Source organism: Agelaius tricolor, unplaced genomic scaffold (assembly GCF_023055355.1).
Source record: "Agelaius tricolor isolate 1412-34295 unplaced genomic scaffold, bAgeTri1.0.p SCAF_7, whole genome shotgun sequence".
NCBI classification, from domain to species: Eukaryota; Metazoa; Chordata; class Aves; order Passeriformes; family Icteridae; genus Agelaius; species Agelaius tricolor.
Genome location: NW_027269267.1, coordinates 4788643 through 4806187, shown reverse-complemented (window position 1 = coordinate 4806187; position 17545 = coordinate 4788643). Strand labels below are relative to the sequence as shown.

The 17545-nt window shown below is 42.8% G+C and overlaps 1 protein-coding gene across 8 annotated transcripts in view; it reads left to right on the top strand.

The window, feature by feature from the left end:
* The window catches only part of PRDM15 (PR/SET domain 15), a 35339-nt gene that overhangs the window by 4212 nt on the left and 13582 nt on the right, over window positions 1-17545 (top strand). For 4 of the 8 annotated variants that reach the window (XM_071430184.1, XM_071430179.1, XM_071430177.1 and 1 more), the window contains exons 3-14: window positions 2891-2984; window positions 5188-5341; window positions 6104-6356; window positions 7489-7614; window positions 9955-10053; window positions 10822-11049; window positions 11681-11816; window positions 12861-13042; window positions 13767-13861; window positions 14628-14715; window positions 15406-15573; window positions 16686-16780. In XM_071430184.1, coding sequence (XP_071286285.1) covers window positions 2891-2984; window positions 5188-5341; window positions 6104-6356; window positions 7489-7614; window positions 9955-10053; window positions 10822-11049; window positions 11681-11816; window positions 12861-13042; window positions 13767-13861; window positions 14628-14715; window positions 15406-15573; window positions 16686-16780 — 1718 coding nt within the window. Of the gene's footprint in view, window positions 1-2890; window positions 2985-5187; window positions 5342-6103; window positions 6357-7488; window positions 7615-9954; window positions 10054-10821; window positions 11050-11680; window positions 11817-12860; window positions 13043-13766; window positions 13862-14627; window positions 14716-15405; window positions 15574-16685; window positions 16781-17545 lie in introns of those variants that run through there. The other 4 variants (XM_071430182.1, XM_071430181.1, XM_071430183.1 and 1 more) reach the window with 4 other exon arrangements.

The following is a 17545-nucleotide window of genomic DNA, read 5'->3' as shown; positions in this document are numbered from 1 at the left end:
AGCCCTTTGTTTATACAACCAGCTCCAGCAGCCAGGGGTGGCTGGGGATAACTCTGACCTCTGGCCTGCCTTGGGGATCTGCACCTCCACAGCAGGGGCAGCAGACTCATCATTCCTTCAGAACAAGCCCAGTTTGAGATGCACCAGCTGCCCTGGCAGGTTTCACTCATGGCATTCACTGCCTGTGCTACTTGCTGGGCCCTCTGTGTAACCCTGAGTGCCAGGCTGGGCTCTGGGACTGGATTCTGGGCTCCTGGGGTGCTGCTGGCTGAGGAAAGGCTGCAGCAGGGCTGTGCCCAGGCTGGGCAGTGGCCCATGCTTGCTACAGCTGGGCTGGCAGGCTTGGGTGCCACATTAATCCTCTCCTTTGTCAGCAGCCTGGGCATGCAGGACCTGGTGCCACAGTGGAAAAGAGTTAAGGGATGTAGAGTCCTTGTGTGAGCACACAGGGCCCAGATATTGTGGATCCAGTCAGGGCAGAGCAGAATGGAGCACATCCTTGGGTTTAGGATCCACAGCATTTTACCTCTGATGGTTCCACAGCTGCATTTATGGCAACTGTCAGAAAGCTGAATTTTCTCCCTCCACCAGCTTCCTTCAAAACTAGTGTTGACTGTTTGCCTTTTTACTGAGATGCAGATACCAATAGTGGTTACCTTATCTTCCCCTTCATGAAAGGATTCTGGTGGACAGCAAAAAGAATGGGGATGTGACTCCTAATTAGATAAAAGGTGTCACACAACACGATTTTATCCCTTCCAGTGGGGGCTGTGGTCACTGGCTTTTTCTTGTGTTTTCTGCAGTTAGTTTTTGCCATGGAATATGGGGACTGTTTATGTTCTGAAAAAGTGAGTTGCTGTATATGACACTGTGCACTCCCAATAATAAACATCCTTGAATATGTATTTCATAGACAAGACAATTTGGGAATTTTTATTAAATGTGTGAATATAGTCTCCCTGGGGTATTCTTTTAATTTTCCCATGCTTGTTTTTGTGTTTCACCAGTGGCTGTAATCTCTTGAAAGTGTCACATATGGTGGGTGTAACAGCTTTGGCTGCTGTAGGGCATCCCTTGGATATTGAGCTGTGCCACACAATGTCATTGTCATATTCCCCTGGCTTTGGTCATTCCTCTGCAGGGGAGTGAGAGGAATGTGTGCCTTATCCCTGTCTGTAGTTGTGGCCAGTGCTGTCTGCACCTTTCAGAGGCTTATCTTTGCAGAAGTGAGGAATGGCCTGATGCAGTCAGGAGATGAGGGAAAGGACAAAGTGCATTTTTCTTTGGACAGCAAAGCCTATTGAAGAAGCTGTTACTCAGGCTATTCCTTCCTGTCCCCTTGGTTATGACAACCCTTTATGGATGACAGTCCTTTTCTTTTCAGCAGTCAGGTTTACACATTCCTCTGTCATTCCTCTGGAGAGAAATCTGCTTTTGGCCTAGATTATTTCAGTAATATTTTCAGTAATATTTCAGCAGTATTATTCAGTAATATTATTTCAGTAATATTTTTCAGTAATGATTTCAGCAGCCTGGGCTACAGGCACACCTGGAATGGTGGAACAGTGAACAGCTGTAGGCTGAGCTTTGGTGCTGCTGCTCTGTGAGTAGTACTTGCCCATTTTCCTCTGGTACAGCAAGCCAGGCTGGGAAATTCCTTCTGCTGAAAAATCATGTGAAGAGCTGGTTCTTTCATTCCTTGGCTCACCAGAAGGCAGCACAAACAGGAGGCAGTGACCAGGCTTGGGGGCTGCACCAGCCAGAAATGCTGTTTGTCAAATACATGCATTTTTTCACTACTAAGCTGGTTTTGTTGCCAGAAGAAATGTGAAGCAGTTTGAAATCCCTTGTTTTAGAAGTCCTTTTGTTCACTGGGATGGGTAGAATCTTCCAGTTGGGAGCACAAAGTAGTTTTGCCAGAGGGGATATACCTTGGAATGACTTGGCTTTTGTCATGTCTTCCCAAAAAAAAGGTGTAATGACCCTTACATTACACATTTTCTGGGGTTTTCCTGACTTGCCTTTGTAAGCTTGGAGCTCAGATGCAAAAGGCAGCACAGCAATATAACCCCTGTGTGGTGATCTCTCCTGAAGCTGTGTCAGCAGCTGACCAGGCAGGGCAGTTTGACAGCTATTTTTTTCACATTGAAGCAGTGTATAAGCATTTGGAATCCTGTTAAGTTAGCTTATTTTAGAAAGCCTCAAATTATCCTCGTCTGAAAATTGTTTCTTAGGAACCACTCAGTTCTGGGTAATTTACAGCCACTTAAACTGAAAGTTAATTTAGCTAAGCTGACAGTGAATTAGATGGCCAGAGTGTGTTGTGCAGCAGCTGACTTGTCTGGAAAGGCACCAAGAGGTACCTTGGAGGTCTCTGTCCTGCCCTGTGGGTGAGAAATGTGTGTGGCCAGGCAGAGCTGGCCCTGCTGGTGCCCTGCTGAGCCCTGTGCCAGTTCTGCTGCTGTTTCTGGGTTTGTGCCTCCTGTCACTGGAAGCACCACACTACCCAAGCTGTTCAGAGCAGCCCAGCTCCTAGGGAAGGCAGTGATGTGGTTTTCTTTAGCTGCTATGTGTTGCAGCACTTCATCTGAAGAATAATGCCTTCTTTAAGCAGAATATTTACTGTGGGTGTAAAGGCATTTATTTGCCTTTGTGAGAGAATTTAAACAATTGTCTTCTGATGGTGCTGATCACAGTGTGTGCTATCTCACCTACACAGGTACCAGCTAACCACTCAGTGTTCAATTATTTATGTTCTTTTAAACAATATAAATAAACATCTGCCCCTCTATGTATGTATTTTACCTGGTGCTAGGTTTCTTTTGAAAGAGGGAGGAAACTGTGTTACAAAAGTGTTTTCCACCAACCTTTTCTGTCTGGTTCCTTGCAGGGTGTGAGGACTGTGGGCAGTACCATGATTCAGAGTGTCCTGAGCTGGGCCCAGTGGTGACAGTCAAAGACTCCTTTGTATTGAGCAGGGCAAGGTAAGAAATGTTTGTGTTAATCCTGACTAACTCAATGCTCATATTAGTCCTTTAAAGCACATTTGCTGTTCAGTGGATGTCACGCTGACAGCTGGAAACTGAAGTCCCAGAGGATGACAGAAATCTATGGAAAGCACATGGCCTTGATTAAATAGAAAAATTGATGCACACACTTAAGTGCTGCACTGAATAGAAGCCAAAAAAATAACTTGCTGCTCATCAGGACTCTGTTTCTTTGCTGAGGTTTCTGGCAAGAAGTCAGAGTGGTGCCAGATGGGGTGATGATTTCTGTCATGGTTGAGTACCTGCCCCTTTTATCCCCCTTAGATACACCAGATTCATTTCAGAGAAGTGTGTGAGGATTTCTCATTCATGTGTATGAACTCTCTCATTCTTCCACTTAGAAGCAAAACAAGTTGTTCTCATTATTGTGGGTCTTTGCAAACGATTAGGGGTAATAGTTCTGTCAGCAAATCTGTGACAGCGCAGCAGAAACACTCATGTTTGCCAAAAGAAACAAATAGACTCAATCTAGTTGGGAGAAAACAACACTGAGTAGTGATTTTTACAGGGAAAGACAATCAGGCACTGTCAGCAAAATTCATATTAAGATGCAGAATGTAAAGCTAAGGAAAAGAACCAACTATTGTGAAGGTGTAGTACAGATCCAAAAAGGGAAGTGTTCAGATGGCTTCGTGTGTTATATAATGTGTGCAAGGCTTCCATATTCCTTCTTGGGAAGTCACAGGCAGAAAACAGGCACGTGGGCAGCAAGTCTGGCACATCCTGGCTGTGTAGGTTGTGCTGTGTATTCCCAGCATCATTTTGTACCAAATTCTGATGTGCTGGATCTGCCCCCTGGGTGCCAGGACCCCTTGGCCAGGGCAGGATGCTCCTGGTGTCCCACCAAGTACAGTGGCTGCACCTGTGCAGGAGCTGCCCCTGCTTTTCTTGGCCTTCCCAGAAGAGGAATTTCCCTGCAGCTCCTGCCAGGCACTGCCTTCCTGGGCCTGGAAACCTGCCCTGGGTGATCCCCTGCGGCAGCTGTTAATGGATAACAGCCCTGACACTACAGGTGCTCGAGGGTCATTTAAAAATACCCCTTGGAATAACAGAAGCTGCTGAGGGAGGTGCTTTTATTATATACAAAAAATGGGGAGTGCAGTGATTCTCTAGCCTGTATTACACACATTCCATGACAAACTACTATTTCCTACATTTTTCTAGTTTTTAACTTGCACTTTCATGTCCAGATGTTCCAACTGGGAATGTTTGCAAATACGGTGCCTGCACTGGTTTTCAATCTCCTTTTGACATGCAAATGCAAAGTTTTCCCTAGTGGAAGTGTGGGCTGCTGGACCATAGACTTGAAAGCAGCATTTTAAATTGATTTTTTACAGCTAAATGTATTTATTTTCCTGAAGAGTTTTCAGCTGAAATCAGGTAAGGTAAGAAAAGGAAAGAAGAAATTTAATTGCAGCCTTTACATCTGGGGAGCAGTAACTGAAAATGAGTTATCTGAGGTTGAGGGCAAGTTTAACCACAAACTGGATATGAATCTTTTAAAAACAGTCTGCTTGCTTAACCACGTTTGCTGTTCCCTCTGTCTTACTGAAAAGATCAAATGGATGCTTTATGGTTAGAAAAGAAGTACTGACAAACATCTGCTGAACTTCTCTGTCTCTAACACTGCTTCTTGTATGTTTCAAATTAAAGTATTTTTTCCAATTCATTTGCTTATCACTGTGATTGCAGTCTTTTTGTATTTCTCTTTATCTAGGCAGTAAAGCAGTTCTGCCAGTGTCAGCCTCAGGATAGTCAGTGGCCTGTCTGATTATTTTAGCTTCTCATGCGTTAGCACAGACCTAAAAAAACAGAATTGCATTTGGTTTATAAAACCAATACAGTGGGGTCAGTCTAGTGAATTTTTGGGAAGCTGTTCTCTGTGTGTTATACATAGTAACGCTATTTGCTACATGTAGTTTTCTCAGAAGCTTGTTTGGGAAAAGAGAGAAGCTGGGAGCACAGAAGCACTTGAGTTTAATGCTGACTTCTTTATTCCATGGGCTCCTGCAGTACATCACTGTTACTGGGTGAGGTGGTGTTCAGCCAAAGGTTGAACTTGCTGATCTTGGAGATCTTTTCCAACCTAATCAGTTCTGTGATTTATTTTTTTTTTCTCAATTCTGTCTTAAATTTTTAGATCATCTCTGCCTTCTAATTTGGAGATAAGACAGCTGGAGGATGGGACTGAGGGAGTGTTTGCTCTGACTCAGCTGGTGAAACGTACCCAGTTTGGCCCCTTTGAATGCAAGAGAGTTCTCAAGCTGGAGAAAGAATCAGTTTTTCCCCTGAAGGTAAGACCCAGAATTTGTAAAGCAATAAATAGCAAGGAGTCAGTTTTACCATTGAGGAATTAATGCTGGCTAACACTATGAAAACAAAGATATGAAGGGAGATTATTTGGAACATCTTTTAGGTGTGCCCTGTAAGAAATGAGCTAAACAAACATTCTCTGGGCAAGGAACAGAAGAACCAAACTAGAAGCTCAGTTCTTTTAATGAGTCTCTTCAGTTTGATTGAATTTGCCTAATGAGCCACATATGCATTAGGTTTATGGAACATGGAGAATAAGTGGGTTTTTTTCTGTCTTGCATTTGTTTTATTCCTCTCTTGAAAAGTTTTGGTAGGAAAAATGCTACATTAAGAATGGAATTCAGTCTTAGTTTCCATTAATACCTAATGCCCTCAGAAGTAAAGATTTAGAAGAGTTCCTTGGGCTGATGGCTATTTGGATACCCTTCCACTCATGTCTGCAGTAAGTTTTTGGGAAGCTGGTGGCTATAGCAAGAATTTTTGGGATGATTTTGTTCAGCTTGTTCCCATCTTGTTCCTGGTTGTCTGTCTCTGAGACAGACAAGGTGTGAATAAATAAAAGATGAATAAAAAAATTAAAAAGATGAATAATAAATAAAAGATGCCTGATGCAGGACTTGAGGCTTGCTTCGTCCCTGATGCCCATTGAAAAGAAACCACTGCAAAAGCAGAAAATCATTTATTTCCCCTTAACTTCTTATCACTTCTGGTGGTTTTTATTCTGTGAACATTTTGCTTGGCAGGTGTTCCAGAAGGAAGGGCCCCTGGTGTATTTTGACACCACAAACGAAGATGATTGCAACTGGATGATGATGGTGCGCCCAGCCACCGAGTATGAGCACCAAAACCTCACAGCCTTCCAGCATGACAATGACATTTACTTCACCACCTGCCAGGACATCCCCCCAGGAACTGAGCTGAGAGTGTGGTATGCAGCTTTTTACGCCAAAAAAATGGAAAAGCCAGTGCTGAAGCAGGTCACTAGTGTTGCCAATGGTATGTGTGGGGGCCTTTCTTCCTTCCTAAGGGCCCAGTGCTGCCAGGGACTGATAGTCCCTGGCTGTTGGAGTTGACAGTGCTGTTTATCCAGTAGGTTCTTATCCTGCAGAGTCAGGCCAGCCTGCACACGTGGGTGCCCTGCAAGAGGAAAGTGTAGATTCTTCACCATGATACAGCCAGGTTTTTTTAAAACAGGTGGCCTAGTTAATGGGTCAGCCTCTTCAGAGTGGACAGACTGGATAAATAGTCCTTAACTAAAGATTTGGTGTATCAAATCATTTGTATCAAGTAATTTCTGGGTAGAACAGCAAAGGAGCTCAATTATCAGAGAAATCTGTATACAGATTTGATAAAGAAGCCATTCTTTGGTTGCAGTGAAAATGGTTTGGTTTTGCACAGAACTGTTACAGAGTTCTAAGAAACTAGATTTCTCTTAAGCAGCCTCACATGGGACCCACTAGAGTAAGATCCATGTGGTTGTGCATTGGAAAGAAAGGCAGCAGATATTTTAGAATCTGAATTAGAATTGCCACAAGTTCCAGTGTTTTCCCCTTTGTTTTCTCCTACTTTTCCATTTCTACAGCTGAAAGGCAAGATCCTTTGACATTGCAAGGGTGTTTTCTTCCTGGTCTTGAGCTGGGAGTACTCCCTGGATGTTATTACTGCTCTGCTGGGTATAATTTGGGGTGACAAATTTGGGAAGAAGCCATTGCCACCAGCTTTATGGCTGCCCTTGATCCTAAGCAGAGTCTCAAGTGCTACAGCTGAATCAATGCAGCTGACATGTTTCTGAGCTCTGAGCTGTTTCCAGTTGATATTAACTGAGAGGTTTCATATTTTCCCTCTTTAATTTAACCTGTTCATGCATTTTTTTCTGCGGTTATGGGTATTTAAAAATACTGTTGAAGTATACCCTGCACTCTGTTCAGCACTTCATGGTACACTCCAGAATATTTAAGGCACAGTGGGTGAGATTCAGCTGTAAGAATGCCCTGGTTAAAATTTTCCATGAGAATGTGATTTGCAGGCCTGTTGCAGAATAAAACTTTGACTGTTGTTACTGCCCTCAGCACAGAGCAAGAGTCAAAGGGTCTGGGCAGTAAAGATGAACTCTTTTTCTTCTTGACAGATACATCCTTGGCAACAATGGAGTCTGATAAAGAGGGGAATAATAAGGTCTCTTCAAAACCTTCATCTGCTGTCTTACCCCATAAAAAAAACAAGAAATCCAGCATATTAGCACCTGATCCAGCAGGTATGCAAAATTACAGTGCTCTTAAGGAAGATAGAGGACAGATACAGGTCTGTAGATCTGTTAGGTGTAACACTCCTGCATGTGTATTATGGATATATAACTTCTGGCAAATACTAATTTAGAGAGGATTTGAAAGCCTGATTTTTTTCTTTTCATTTTCATGGGCACAGTGCTTAAAGAACATACGCAGGTTAAAAAGTGGCAGAGGGGGGCAATAAACTTTTAGGCAGATTATTTTCATGAAAACCACAAGTGCTCCTGACTTTGGAGGTGGTTAGTGTTGGGATGGGGGTAATCCCCAAGAAAATCTTCATTCTGCCTGTGCAAAGTGTAGTAATTCAAGTGATCAGACCAAGCTCTAGAAGAAAACATTTCAAATATTTGGAAATGACAAGAACATTGGTCATCCTCAAATTACAACAATACCACAGGATATGCCACTGTTAGAGCTCAAACTGTTCTAAATTGCAGAAACTAAATTTTCAATAAACTGATAAGCAATACATATCCTCTTGGTAAAGAACACATGGCTGAGGAAATATCTGGTAGTGTCATAGGAACTCTGTCCCAAGGATTCCTTACAAAGCAGTGCTCCCCTCACCCAGTCTCTGCAAAGTGCAACAGTGAAATTAAGAACCCACTTAACACAAATCTCAAAAATTGCACTCAGAGTACACAAGATCAAAAGAAAACCATTCTAGGTCTGCTCTTTGAGGAGTTATTTTCCTAAACTTTGCTTATTAGAAGTAGCTGGCAGGAAAGGAGGGGAGTTGTTGCAGACACGTTCAGAGCAGCTGATCAGAGAGGCTCCATTTGTCAGCTTGGGTTCTGTCACAGCTAAGGTGACTGAGGAGTTGTCTTTCAGTTTGGCATTAGTGATTTTTCCAGAGGTAAAATGAATTGGAACAGCCCCTCCTACATCCTTCACCCTCCTGCCTGAAAGTCTAACTTCAGTAGAAACAAAAAGCTGCCTTTTATATTTTGGGAACTCTGAGGTGTTCCCACTGATTTGGTGCTTCCAAAACAAAATTTTCTTCTTTTGATTTTGTTGGCCTCAAGTCATATACCTCAAGCAGTTGCCAGCTTGTCAGATGTGTGGTTCCAAGTCAGCCAGGTTGCCCTGCAGCTGTCCTGGAAGCCTGAGGAAGCAGGAACTTAAGAAGGACCTGACTCTTCCTGACAAACCAGTACAAGGAGCAGCTAAGGAGCAAGGGAGGTGCAGTCAGGCACAATTAACTCACACAGAATCTTGGTTTGCTGCTTTTGTCCTCGTGGACAGAGCCCTCAAGAAGTTCTTTATGTAGCCTGTGAAGGGGGAATTTTTGTTGCTGTATTGCCAAGTGATTTCTTACTAATTTATTTATTGCAGCATGGATGAGATCACACCTCTGTAGTGTAGTGTTGAATGTATCTCCTGTAGCAGGAAACAGTCTCTGCCTCAGAGAATCCTTTATTTTGGTTCAAGAGCCAACACTGAAAAGAAGGAAGAACTTTTCTGTCCCTTTACAGATGGGGTCCTCAGGCAGAGAGAGATGAGCTGGCATGTAATGACCATCTGGGAAATCTGTGGCAGAAACTGAGGCACAATTTGAATTCCCTGTGCTGCCATTCACTTACTCTGACTTCAGTGCCATCCTCCTCCTCTGCAGAAGGAGTGTTACTCAGCTTTTTGTGTGCCAAAAAAATCTCTGAATCAATCCAGATTTATCAGATCCTCTTGAGAAATTCAAATATATCATCTAAGGACTGAAATACAAAGGACTGTCAACGGAGTTACTCTTCCTGTTTTATTTTTTTTTATTCCAGTTTCATTTTTGCCCTAATTTCTTCACCTTTCTTGAGTTGATGTGTTAATTAAAGTATTAGTATGGTGATTTCATAGCACATCTAATTAATGGAACTGCTGAAACCTGGGTTTTCATTGTCCTCACCCTTACTTCCATTAATCCAAATGTTCTTACTCTGCAATGCCCTTCACTGAGGTTTGTCCTGCTTCTGTCCTCAGCTAATCCATAAGAAGACTGGTAACTCTGGTTTTAAAGGTGCTAAAAATTGCTTTATGCCATGCCCTTTCACAACACAATTCTTTAGAAAGTGATAAAGGAGCCCTCAGGATTTTACAAGGGCACTGATACTCTCTCCTGACATCATTTTTATCTTCCAATAGTTCAACTCTTCATGAACCTGAATCCTGAAATGGTCCCAGCTGCCTCCAGGGGCCTCTTGCTGCTTAAATTGTACCTTGTGATACTCAGGGAGTTACTGCAAGATAAACAAAGCTACAGGGGTTTACCACCTCCCCATTTTCAGAGTATTTCAGTATTTCTTGTTGTGATTTAGTGAACACTCCAGAAGGCAGTGGAACAGCAGAAGCAAAGCCCAACCAGTGGACGTGTAAAGTGTGTTCATCTGCCTTCCAAGAGCCCCAGCTGCTGACAGGTAGGAAGTGCTAGAAATTCATGGGAGAGCACTGAGAATCATCAGCAGAATTCTGCTCTCCCATGGCTGTGAAGCCATGCACCACCCATGGTGCAGTAAGATAAAAGTTTTAAATTTTGTGTTCCTTTAAGGAAAGCAGTAGTAGGGAAGGTAGAACAAGGATATTTTGACCATGGCAGTGTTCTGTCTCTGGACAAACAGCTGTAATGTTGAATCTAGAAGAAATAAAACTGTGATCTAGAAGATGGTGTGACTGTCAGGAAAATCAAGGATAGGGAGCTGCATGAGCAGTGTAAAGGTCAGTGATGCCAGGTTATACTTTGTGATATTGTCCATCTGGTATTTATGGCACAGCTTTAGTAAGGGTAATGAAGTACACATTTTTTTTCTGCATTTCATTTGCGGCTGTTTTATGCAGTTTTTCAGAAGAGCTTAAAATTATTTAGGAGCTTTGACCATTTGCTGGATGTTTTTTGAAAAGGGGACTTAGGTCAGTAAATAACTTGGGCGTTTGGAAAAATGTACCCATTATTAGAAACACAAACTTTTTACTGTGATATCAATAAATCTCCTTAAAAATTCAGTTCTTGGGACTGTTGAATAAACTGTAGGCTTTGATTTGTGAAGGTATTGTGACTGCTTTTGAAATAATTTGAAGCAAGTCACTGCAAAGTGAAATGGACCTGATAGATGGGCTTCATCTAGTACCATTTGAGTATTTTAAGGATAATTTCCTCCTTACTCTCCTGTTCTTCCTTATCCACCCAGAGCACTTGCTGAGTCACCTGGAACAAGCCAAAGGTGCCTCCCCAAGCAGCCAAAATGATGCTGAGAAAGCAGAGAAAGCAGCAGAGGCTGTGCCAGCAGATCAGCCAGTGGCAAGTGATACAGCCAGTGCCAGCACAGACTCGAGGAGAAAGGCCAGGAGGGGAAGAAAAGCCAAAACAGCAAAAGTAGAAACACCTCTTGTCATTGATGAAGAGAAAGGTCCTGCAGGTAAAACAGAAATCTAGAAAATGCTAAGCAATATATCTGCTTATACATCTGTGATGATGCCTTTGCAGAAAGGCCTAAAAAGCAGCAGAGGCAAGATGGAGATTTTTAGTTAGATCACTAAAGCTGCCAATTTCCAAGTTTTGTTAGTTATTTCTGAAGGCCTTGAAGGCAGCACCTGCAGCCATTCACCTGCCTTCTTCTGTGATGGTTTGTTGAGAGCCCCAGGGAAGCACAGGGTGTGAGAACTGCAAGAAGGAACAGGAGAGGAAGCATCCTTCCTCCCAAGAGGACAAATCTTTCTCTCTCTCCCTTGAGTTCAGTTTAGAAAGGGCTTTACCCTCCTTGAAGGGATGTTCTAATAGGAAATTTCATGATGCTTGGTCAACTGACCCTTCAGTAATAGCTTGGAAAGGTAAGAAGTTAGAAAAAGGTGAGATGTCCCTGCCCATGGCAGGGGATTGGATTTGATTTTTAACAATCCCTTCTAACCCACACTGTTCTGTGATTCTTTGAATGTGTTTGTGGACAATTGATTTGTCCAGTGCCACCCCTTATTACAAATCCTGCATTTGAGGTTTTGCTTGCAGCTGTCCCCATGACTGCTGTGTTTATTTCTTTGGTGTGTGTGCAGTGGAACGTGTGGCTGACGCTGTCCCTGAGGTCCCTCCAGAGGAGGTGGCCCTGCCCCCAGCTCCAGAAGAGAGCATCATGGATCTGGTGTTAGGAAAGATGCCCAGCACCACAAACAGCATCAGCTCAGTGACAAAGTAAGTGTTCTGGGATGCACAATTTCCTCTTACTTGGATCTAAGATGATGTGGCATGCAACAGTTCTGCTCAACTTCTGGGTGCACAGATGCTCTTTTTTATCAGCATAAAATTGTGTGATGCTGCTGCTGCTGCTGCTTCAAGAGGTGATTTTGAGTGCCACTTGTACACTGGTAGGATTTTGGAGCATAACATAAATGAAAATTTCCTTTTTTCATCATGTTATTGCTTTTATTCTGTGTTTCCAAAAGCCTCCTGCAGCTGCAAGGTGAAATTTACTCCCATTGAATGTTAGTGATAAGACAGGCAAAGAGATTTTTTCTTTCAGAATATGTAAATAATTTTTATTATTATTCAGTCTTGCTTGTTATCTTAGCTCATGAATGACTTCATGTTGATTTTGCTGTGATACTCCAGATTTGGAGCAGTAGGAGGGGAAAACTTCAGTATAACAGAACCTCAGGGAGACTCTTAAGTATCACATGATTAATTCAGATTCTTTAATGTCTTTTTGTCTTGGTAAAATTAGCCTTTTGAATTGTTTTTTGGGGTTTTTTTGTATAATAGAGCACTCAGTTTTTATAAATTAGCTGGTAATGGTATATATTGAAGTCCTTAGCAGACACAGAGCCATCAAAAGTCATTTCAGCAGGTGGTTGTGCTGGGAAATGGCACAGTGCTGCTTGGCAGCCTGCTGCCCTCTGCCCAAATACAGCTTTGATGTGGGGGCTGCCAAGCTTCCTAAGCTGAGCTAGTGCTGATGTTTTCAGAGCAGAACAGACCCTTTCTGTTCCTCTGAGGGGCCTGCAAAGAGAATCTCTGCTGCTGCTTTTTGCCTCTATGGTTCTGGGTGAAGAAAATTTGGAATGAGTGACATCTGCAGCTTCCAGGGGGTGGCCAGGGGAGCACCTTGGAGCTGGGGAAGCTCCATCCAGGCCCCCTCCCTCCTGCCAGGAGCTGAGTTTTTAACACTCCTCTAGTTTTTACTAGCTCTGTTGCAACCTTTGGGCTAGCTTTCAGTCCCTGCCTTTCTCTCTAATCCAGTAGGTTTGCTCATCACCAAAACACCATGTCCCTCAAAAGAAGTTTCATTCTCTCCAGTAGACACGGGATTCGGCGGAAGCTGATAAAGCAGCTGGGGGAGCACAAGAGGGTCTATCAGTGCAGCATCTGCAGTAAGATCTTCCAGAACAGCAGCAACCTCAGCAGGCACATCCGTTCTCATGGTGGGTTGGCTTTTCCCTTGCTTGGAGTTGATTTTATGTCTTGATTTTCATTGATTTTATGTCTTGGTTCCACCTTTGAGTTAAAACGAGCAGGGCTCGTTTTAGGGATTGGGATATGTATTTATAAGAGAGCTGGTTTTGCTTTCTTCTTTCTTTTAAGTCTCTCTAGGAAACTTAATTTTTTAGACCAAAGCATGAGAAGATCTCTGTTCTGAGATATAGAAGATATCTATCTATCTATCTATCTATCTATCTATCATCTATCTTTGTTATCTATTGCAATAGATAATGCAGAATTGAAGTTGAAAGTATTTAAAATTTGAATTAGGTACATCTTTTAAATGAGGGCAAGGATGTGATGTTTTTTCCAAAGCTTTTATTGCCTTTAAATTGATACATAAATATCACCCCCACCTTCACAGGCACGTGGGTAACATGGCTGTGTAAGTGTCAGGTGTTTTTCCACCTGTGATTTGCAGTTTCAGGGGTCTGTGTCCTATTCTAAGGGTTCTATGAAAAATCATCACTGAAAGAGGGTGGGGGAACTAAACCAAAATTGTTGGAAATGGTTAAAATCCACTGGTTAGATCTGCTGAAATACTAAATTTTTCATCACCAGCCTATGTGTTTGCAGTTGCTTGTGCTTTGGTTTCCCCTGCCTTGCCTGGAGTTGGTTATTATCAATCACTGACTATTTCCCTTTCATCTTGATTGACCCCCTCAGGTGACAAACTGTTTAAATGTGAGGAATGTGCAAAGCTGTTCAGCAGGAAGGAGAGCTTGAAGCAGCACGTTTCATACAAGCACAGCAGGAATGAAGTGAGTGGAAGGGGCTCTTGCAGGGTTTCTGTGCAAAGGCACAGTGAGATTCCAGGTGTGAGTGTGCCCTGCTCATGTGAGCAGGTATCCCATGGGAGTGAGAAAGGACAGAGAGGGGATGGTAACATCTTATCTTACAATAATTGATGGATTTGAAAAGTGCTTTTGAGCATGTGCAAACCCTTTTTCTATAGAAAATTGCTTTCAGGCATCAATTCCAGCAAAACAAGCTGGAAATTAGCTGGACCTGCATGATACAGAGGTGAGATCTGACTTGAGTTATGCTGCTAAATAGGGTTGTTCCATTCTTGTTTGCTTGTCCTGTTTGATTTCTCCCCACTTTTCATTCCTTTAATGTATGAACTCTGCCTTTTTATGCTGCTGCCATAGAAATATTAAACCCACCTGTAGTGGCACCTTATTAGTGATAATTTCCATTGTTGCTTGGCACCAGGGTCCTTAACTCTCAGATTGCTGCCACCTCTTCTGGAAGACGAGTCAGATCACATCTTGCTTCTCAAACCTTCTGTGTCTGTGTTGGACCAGATGTTCCACATCCACACAGGAGCATAGTTTTTGGGGTTTTTTATAGCTCAGATGTAGGAGCATGGCAGGATGATACAGCATCAGAATTTTGCACCACTGTGTAGATAAATGCCCTCTTGAAGGATTAGAAATTGGAGGAGGACAGAAAGCAGAGGAGGTGTTTGAGGTTTAGAATTTCTCTGTCAGATGTGACTTGGCTTTTCCTGGTTGTGATCCTCAGGTGGACAGTGAGTACAGATACAAGTGCACCACGTGTGAAAAGGCCTTTCGGATAGAGAGTGCTTTGGAATTCCACAACTGCAGGACAGGTGAGCATGGATAACTCTTCCTCTGGCATCTCTGCTGCATTCTGGGAAGATGTCCCCAAATCCATCTCAGCAGAGAAACTACAGAAGGGGAGTAGGGATTTAGGTTTTTGTCATCATCCTGGGTTTTTGATAAGAAAAGTGTAACCAGTGATCTGTAGAGCAACACATCCACTTAGGAATTGGGATTTTTTAGTATCTTCTGCTCACCTGTGGAATATCCTGACTGGTGTTTCCTTTGTTTACAGATAATCTCTGTTTAACTTTTTTCCCTAAAACTAAATTCCACCTCACTCCTCTGAAACAGAGGAACTGGGTACAGGACCAGTATTAGTGGTAATTTGTAGTTTTTTGGGATTGCAGTTTTCTTCAGCTTTCTTCAGCTTTATACTTTCAGTAGTCTCTAAATGTTTTTTTCTTAGTATCACTCCAACCTGTGCTTTTTTCCCATCGCCATCCCTTGTGGTTACTCATATTATTTCTGCTGTGATCTTATGCTCAAAAAATGCCATCCTGGTTACTTTTATGGCCCCACAATAGTGTTCAGTCCAGAATCACACAGGTAATTGCCCTTGGAGCATAGTGATGGATTCCATGTTTAAAACCCAGATCCAACAGAGGAACCACCTGTCTCACAAACATACAAAAGCTGTTTTCAGCTCTAAAGAGCTGCATGCTTTCTCTTGCTTACAGATGACAAGACATTCCAGTGTGAGATGTGTTTCAGATTCTTCTCTACAAACAGCAACCTTTCAAAACACAAGAAAAAGCATGGGGATAAGAAGTTTGCATGTGAGATCTGCAATAAGATGTTCTACAGGAAGGATGTCATGCTGGACCATCAGAGGCGGCACTTGGAAGGTAAATTTCCTGCAGATCAACCTAATTATTTCTCCTGAAACAGCAGTGGAGGTGGGCAGGTTAAGGAAATCATAGTGTGCATTAGATCTTCTTGAATGGTGGCTGTCTTTTTATTAATCAGTTACCTGATCAAGAGTTTCAAGTTTCAGCAAAATGTTACATTTATGAAAAATAGCAGTAGTGGGTCCAGAGCTATTAAGAGTCATGTGAAAGCAGCATGGCTTATTATGCAGCAGTTTGGACTGGCTGATTTTAATTTTTTTTTCTTTCTTTGCACCCTATTCTTCCTTTTTTAAAATTTGTGTGGTAACTTGAAAATCTGAAGGCAGAGAGTTAACTTGCTGAGAGTGACTACTACATAAATACAGTGTCAGCATGTTATCTTTGAAACACTTGAGAATATATGAAAATGAGATTATGAGCGTTAGCTATTAAAAATCTCAAGCATCTGAGGATATTATAGGTACTCAAAGACTGGAAAAAGTTGGTACATTGCTCAACTTGTATTAAAATGTGGTTAGTGACTTAGATGATAAAACCAAAAATGATTAAAAAAAAAAAGCAGCCAGATTGTTTATTTTGTGTCCTGAACCAGAGGACAAGGGGCTGTAAGACACTGGAAGTGTCTCATTTTCAGCTGTCACAGAAGAGCAGGAGCCCTCTGCCCTCCTGAAAGTAGCAGAGAAAGAGGTCTGAAATCCTCTCTGAGCATTACAGCTGATGCTGGATGGTTCATCTCTCCTTAGAGACTTCCTCTCCTCTCTTTCTTAGTGAGGGTGAATTTCTGGGCCAGATCCAGATTGAAGTGCCAAGGCCTACTAGATCTGCCTCTTTCCTGGTGTTGACAAAAATGTTTTTGACAAAAGTGTTTTCTGTCAGTTTGCAGTTGCTTTCATAACCAATAACCCATAACACATCACTCTGGCAGACTGCTTCTATATTCTTAAAACCCATTTTAATTCAGAAATCACCCTTTTGTTAGCAATTCAATCCTGCAATGAGGGTTTTACTCTTCTTCCCAGTCTCCTTGTGAGCAGGCCTGCAGGCTGGAGTGGAAAGCCATGGTTTATTTCTTGTTTTGTTTTTTTTTTGATGGGGACTGCTGTGTTAAGGGGTGAGGCGTGTGAAGAGAGAAGACTTTGAGCACAGCACGGAGAGCATGGTTCGCTACAAGAAGGAGCCCTCGGGCTGCCCTGTGTGTGGGAAGGTAGGAGCTTGTGCCAGTGTGCCATGAGAGGCTCTGCATTGTGGCTCCAGGGTGCTGCAGTTCAGTCCAGAGAGGAGAAAACTGAGGGGATCCATCCATACATTTAAATCTCTCCAAGGGGTGTCAGAGCATGGTGCCAGACTCTTTTCGGTGGTGCTAAACTGTGGTATTCACATTCTCTGAACAGAGAGTGACATAATTTCTCTCTAGAGAAACACAGAGAGAATAGAGGTAAGAATTGTTTTCTCTTCATCTCTCTGTGCTTCTTCAGGCAAAATCCTGGGAGAGAGAATTATGTCACTCTCTGTTCAGAGAATGTGAATATCACACTCAGCAATGGCACGAGGAGCAGCGGCCATAAAGCAAAATACAACAAATTCCACCTCAGCATGGGGAAGAAATTCCTCACACTGAGGGTGGCAGAGCTCTGGAACAGCTGCCCATGTAGGGTGTGGAGTCCAGTCAGGATATTCCTCTTCAAACACCTGTAGCTCCATTATTTATCCAAGCCCACCATAGCCATGGATGGTGGGAGCTGTTAGCACAGAGATGAGAGCAAAAGTGCATTTCAGGCTTGAACTTTCCTCAGGACACCCAGCACAATGGAGAGTGTCACATGGCCACTGTGTGTGTCAGTGGAATCTCATGGCTTATGTTATATAAAATGGAGTTTTTCTGGCTGGTTGTAAACAGCTGGAGTTGACTGTGTTGACTGCAGCACAATGGAGAGTGTCACATGGCCACTGTGTGTATCAGTGAGATCTC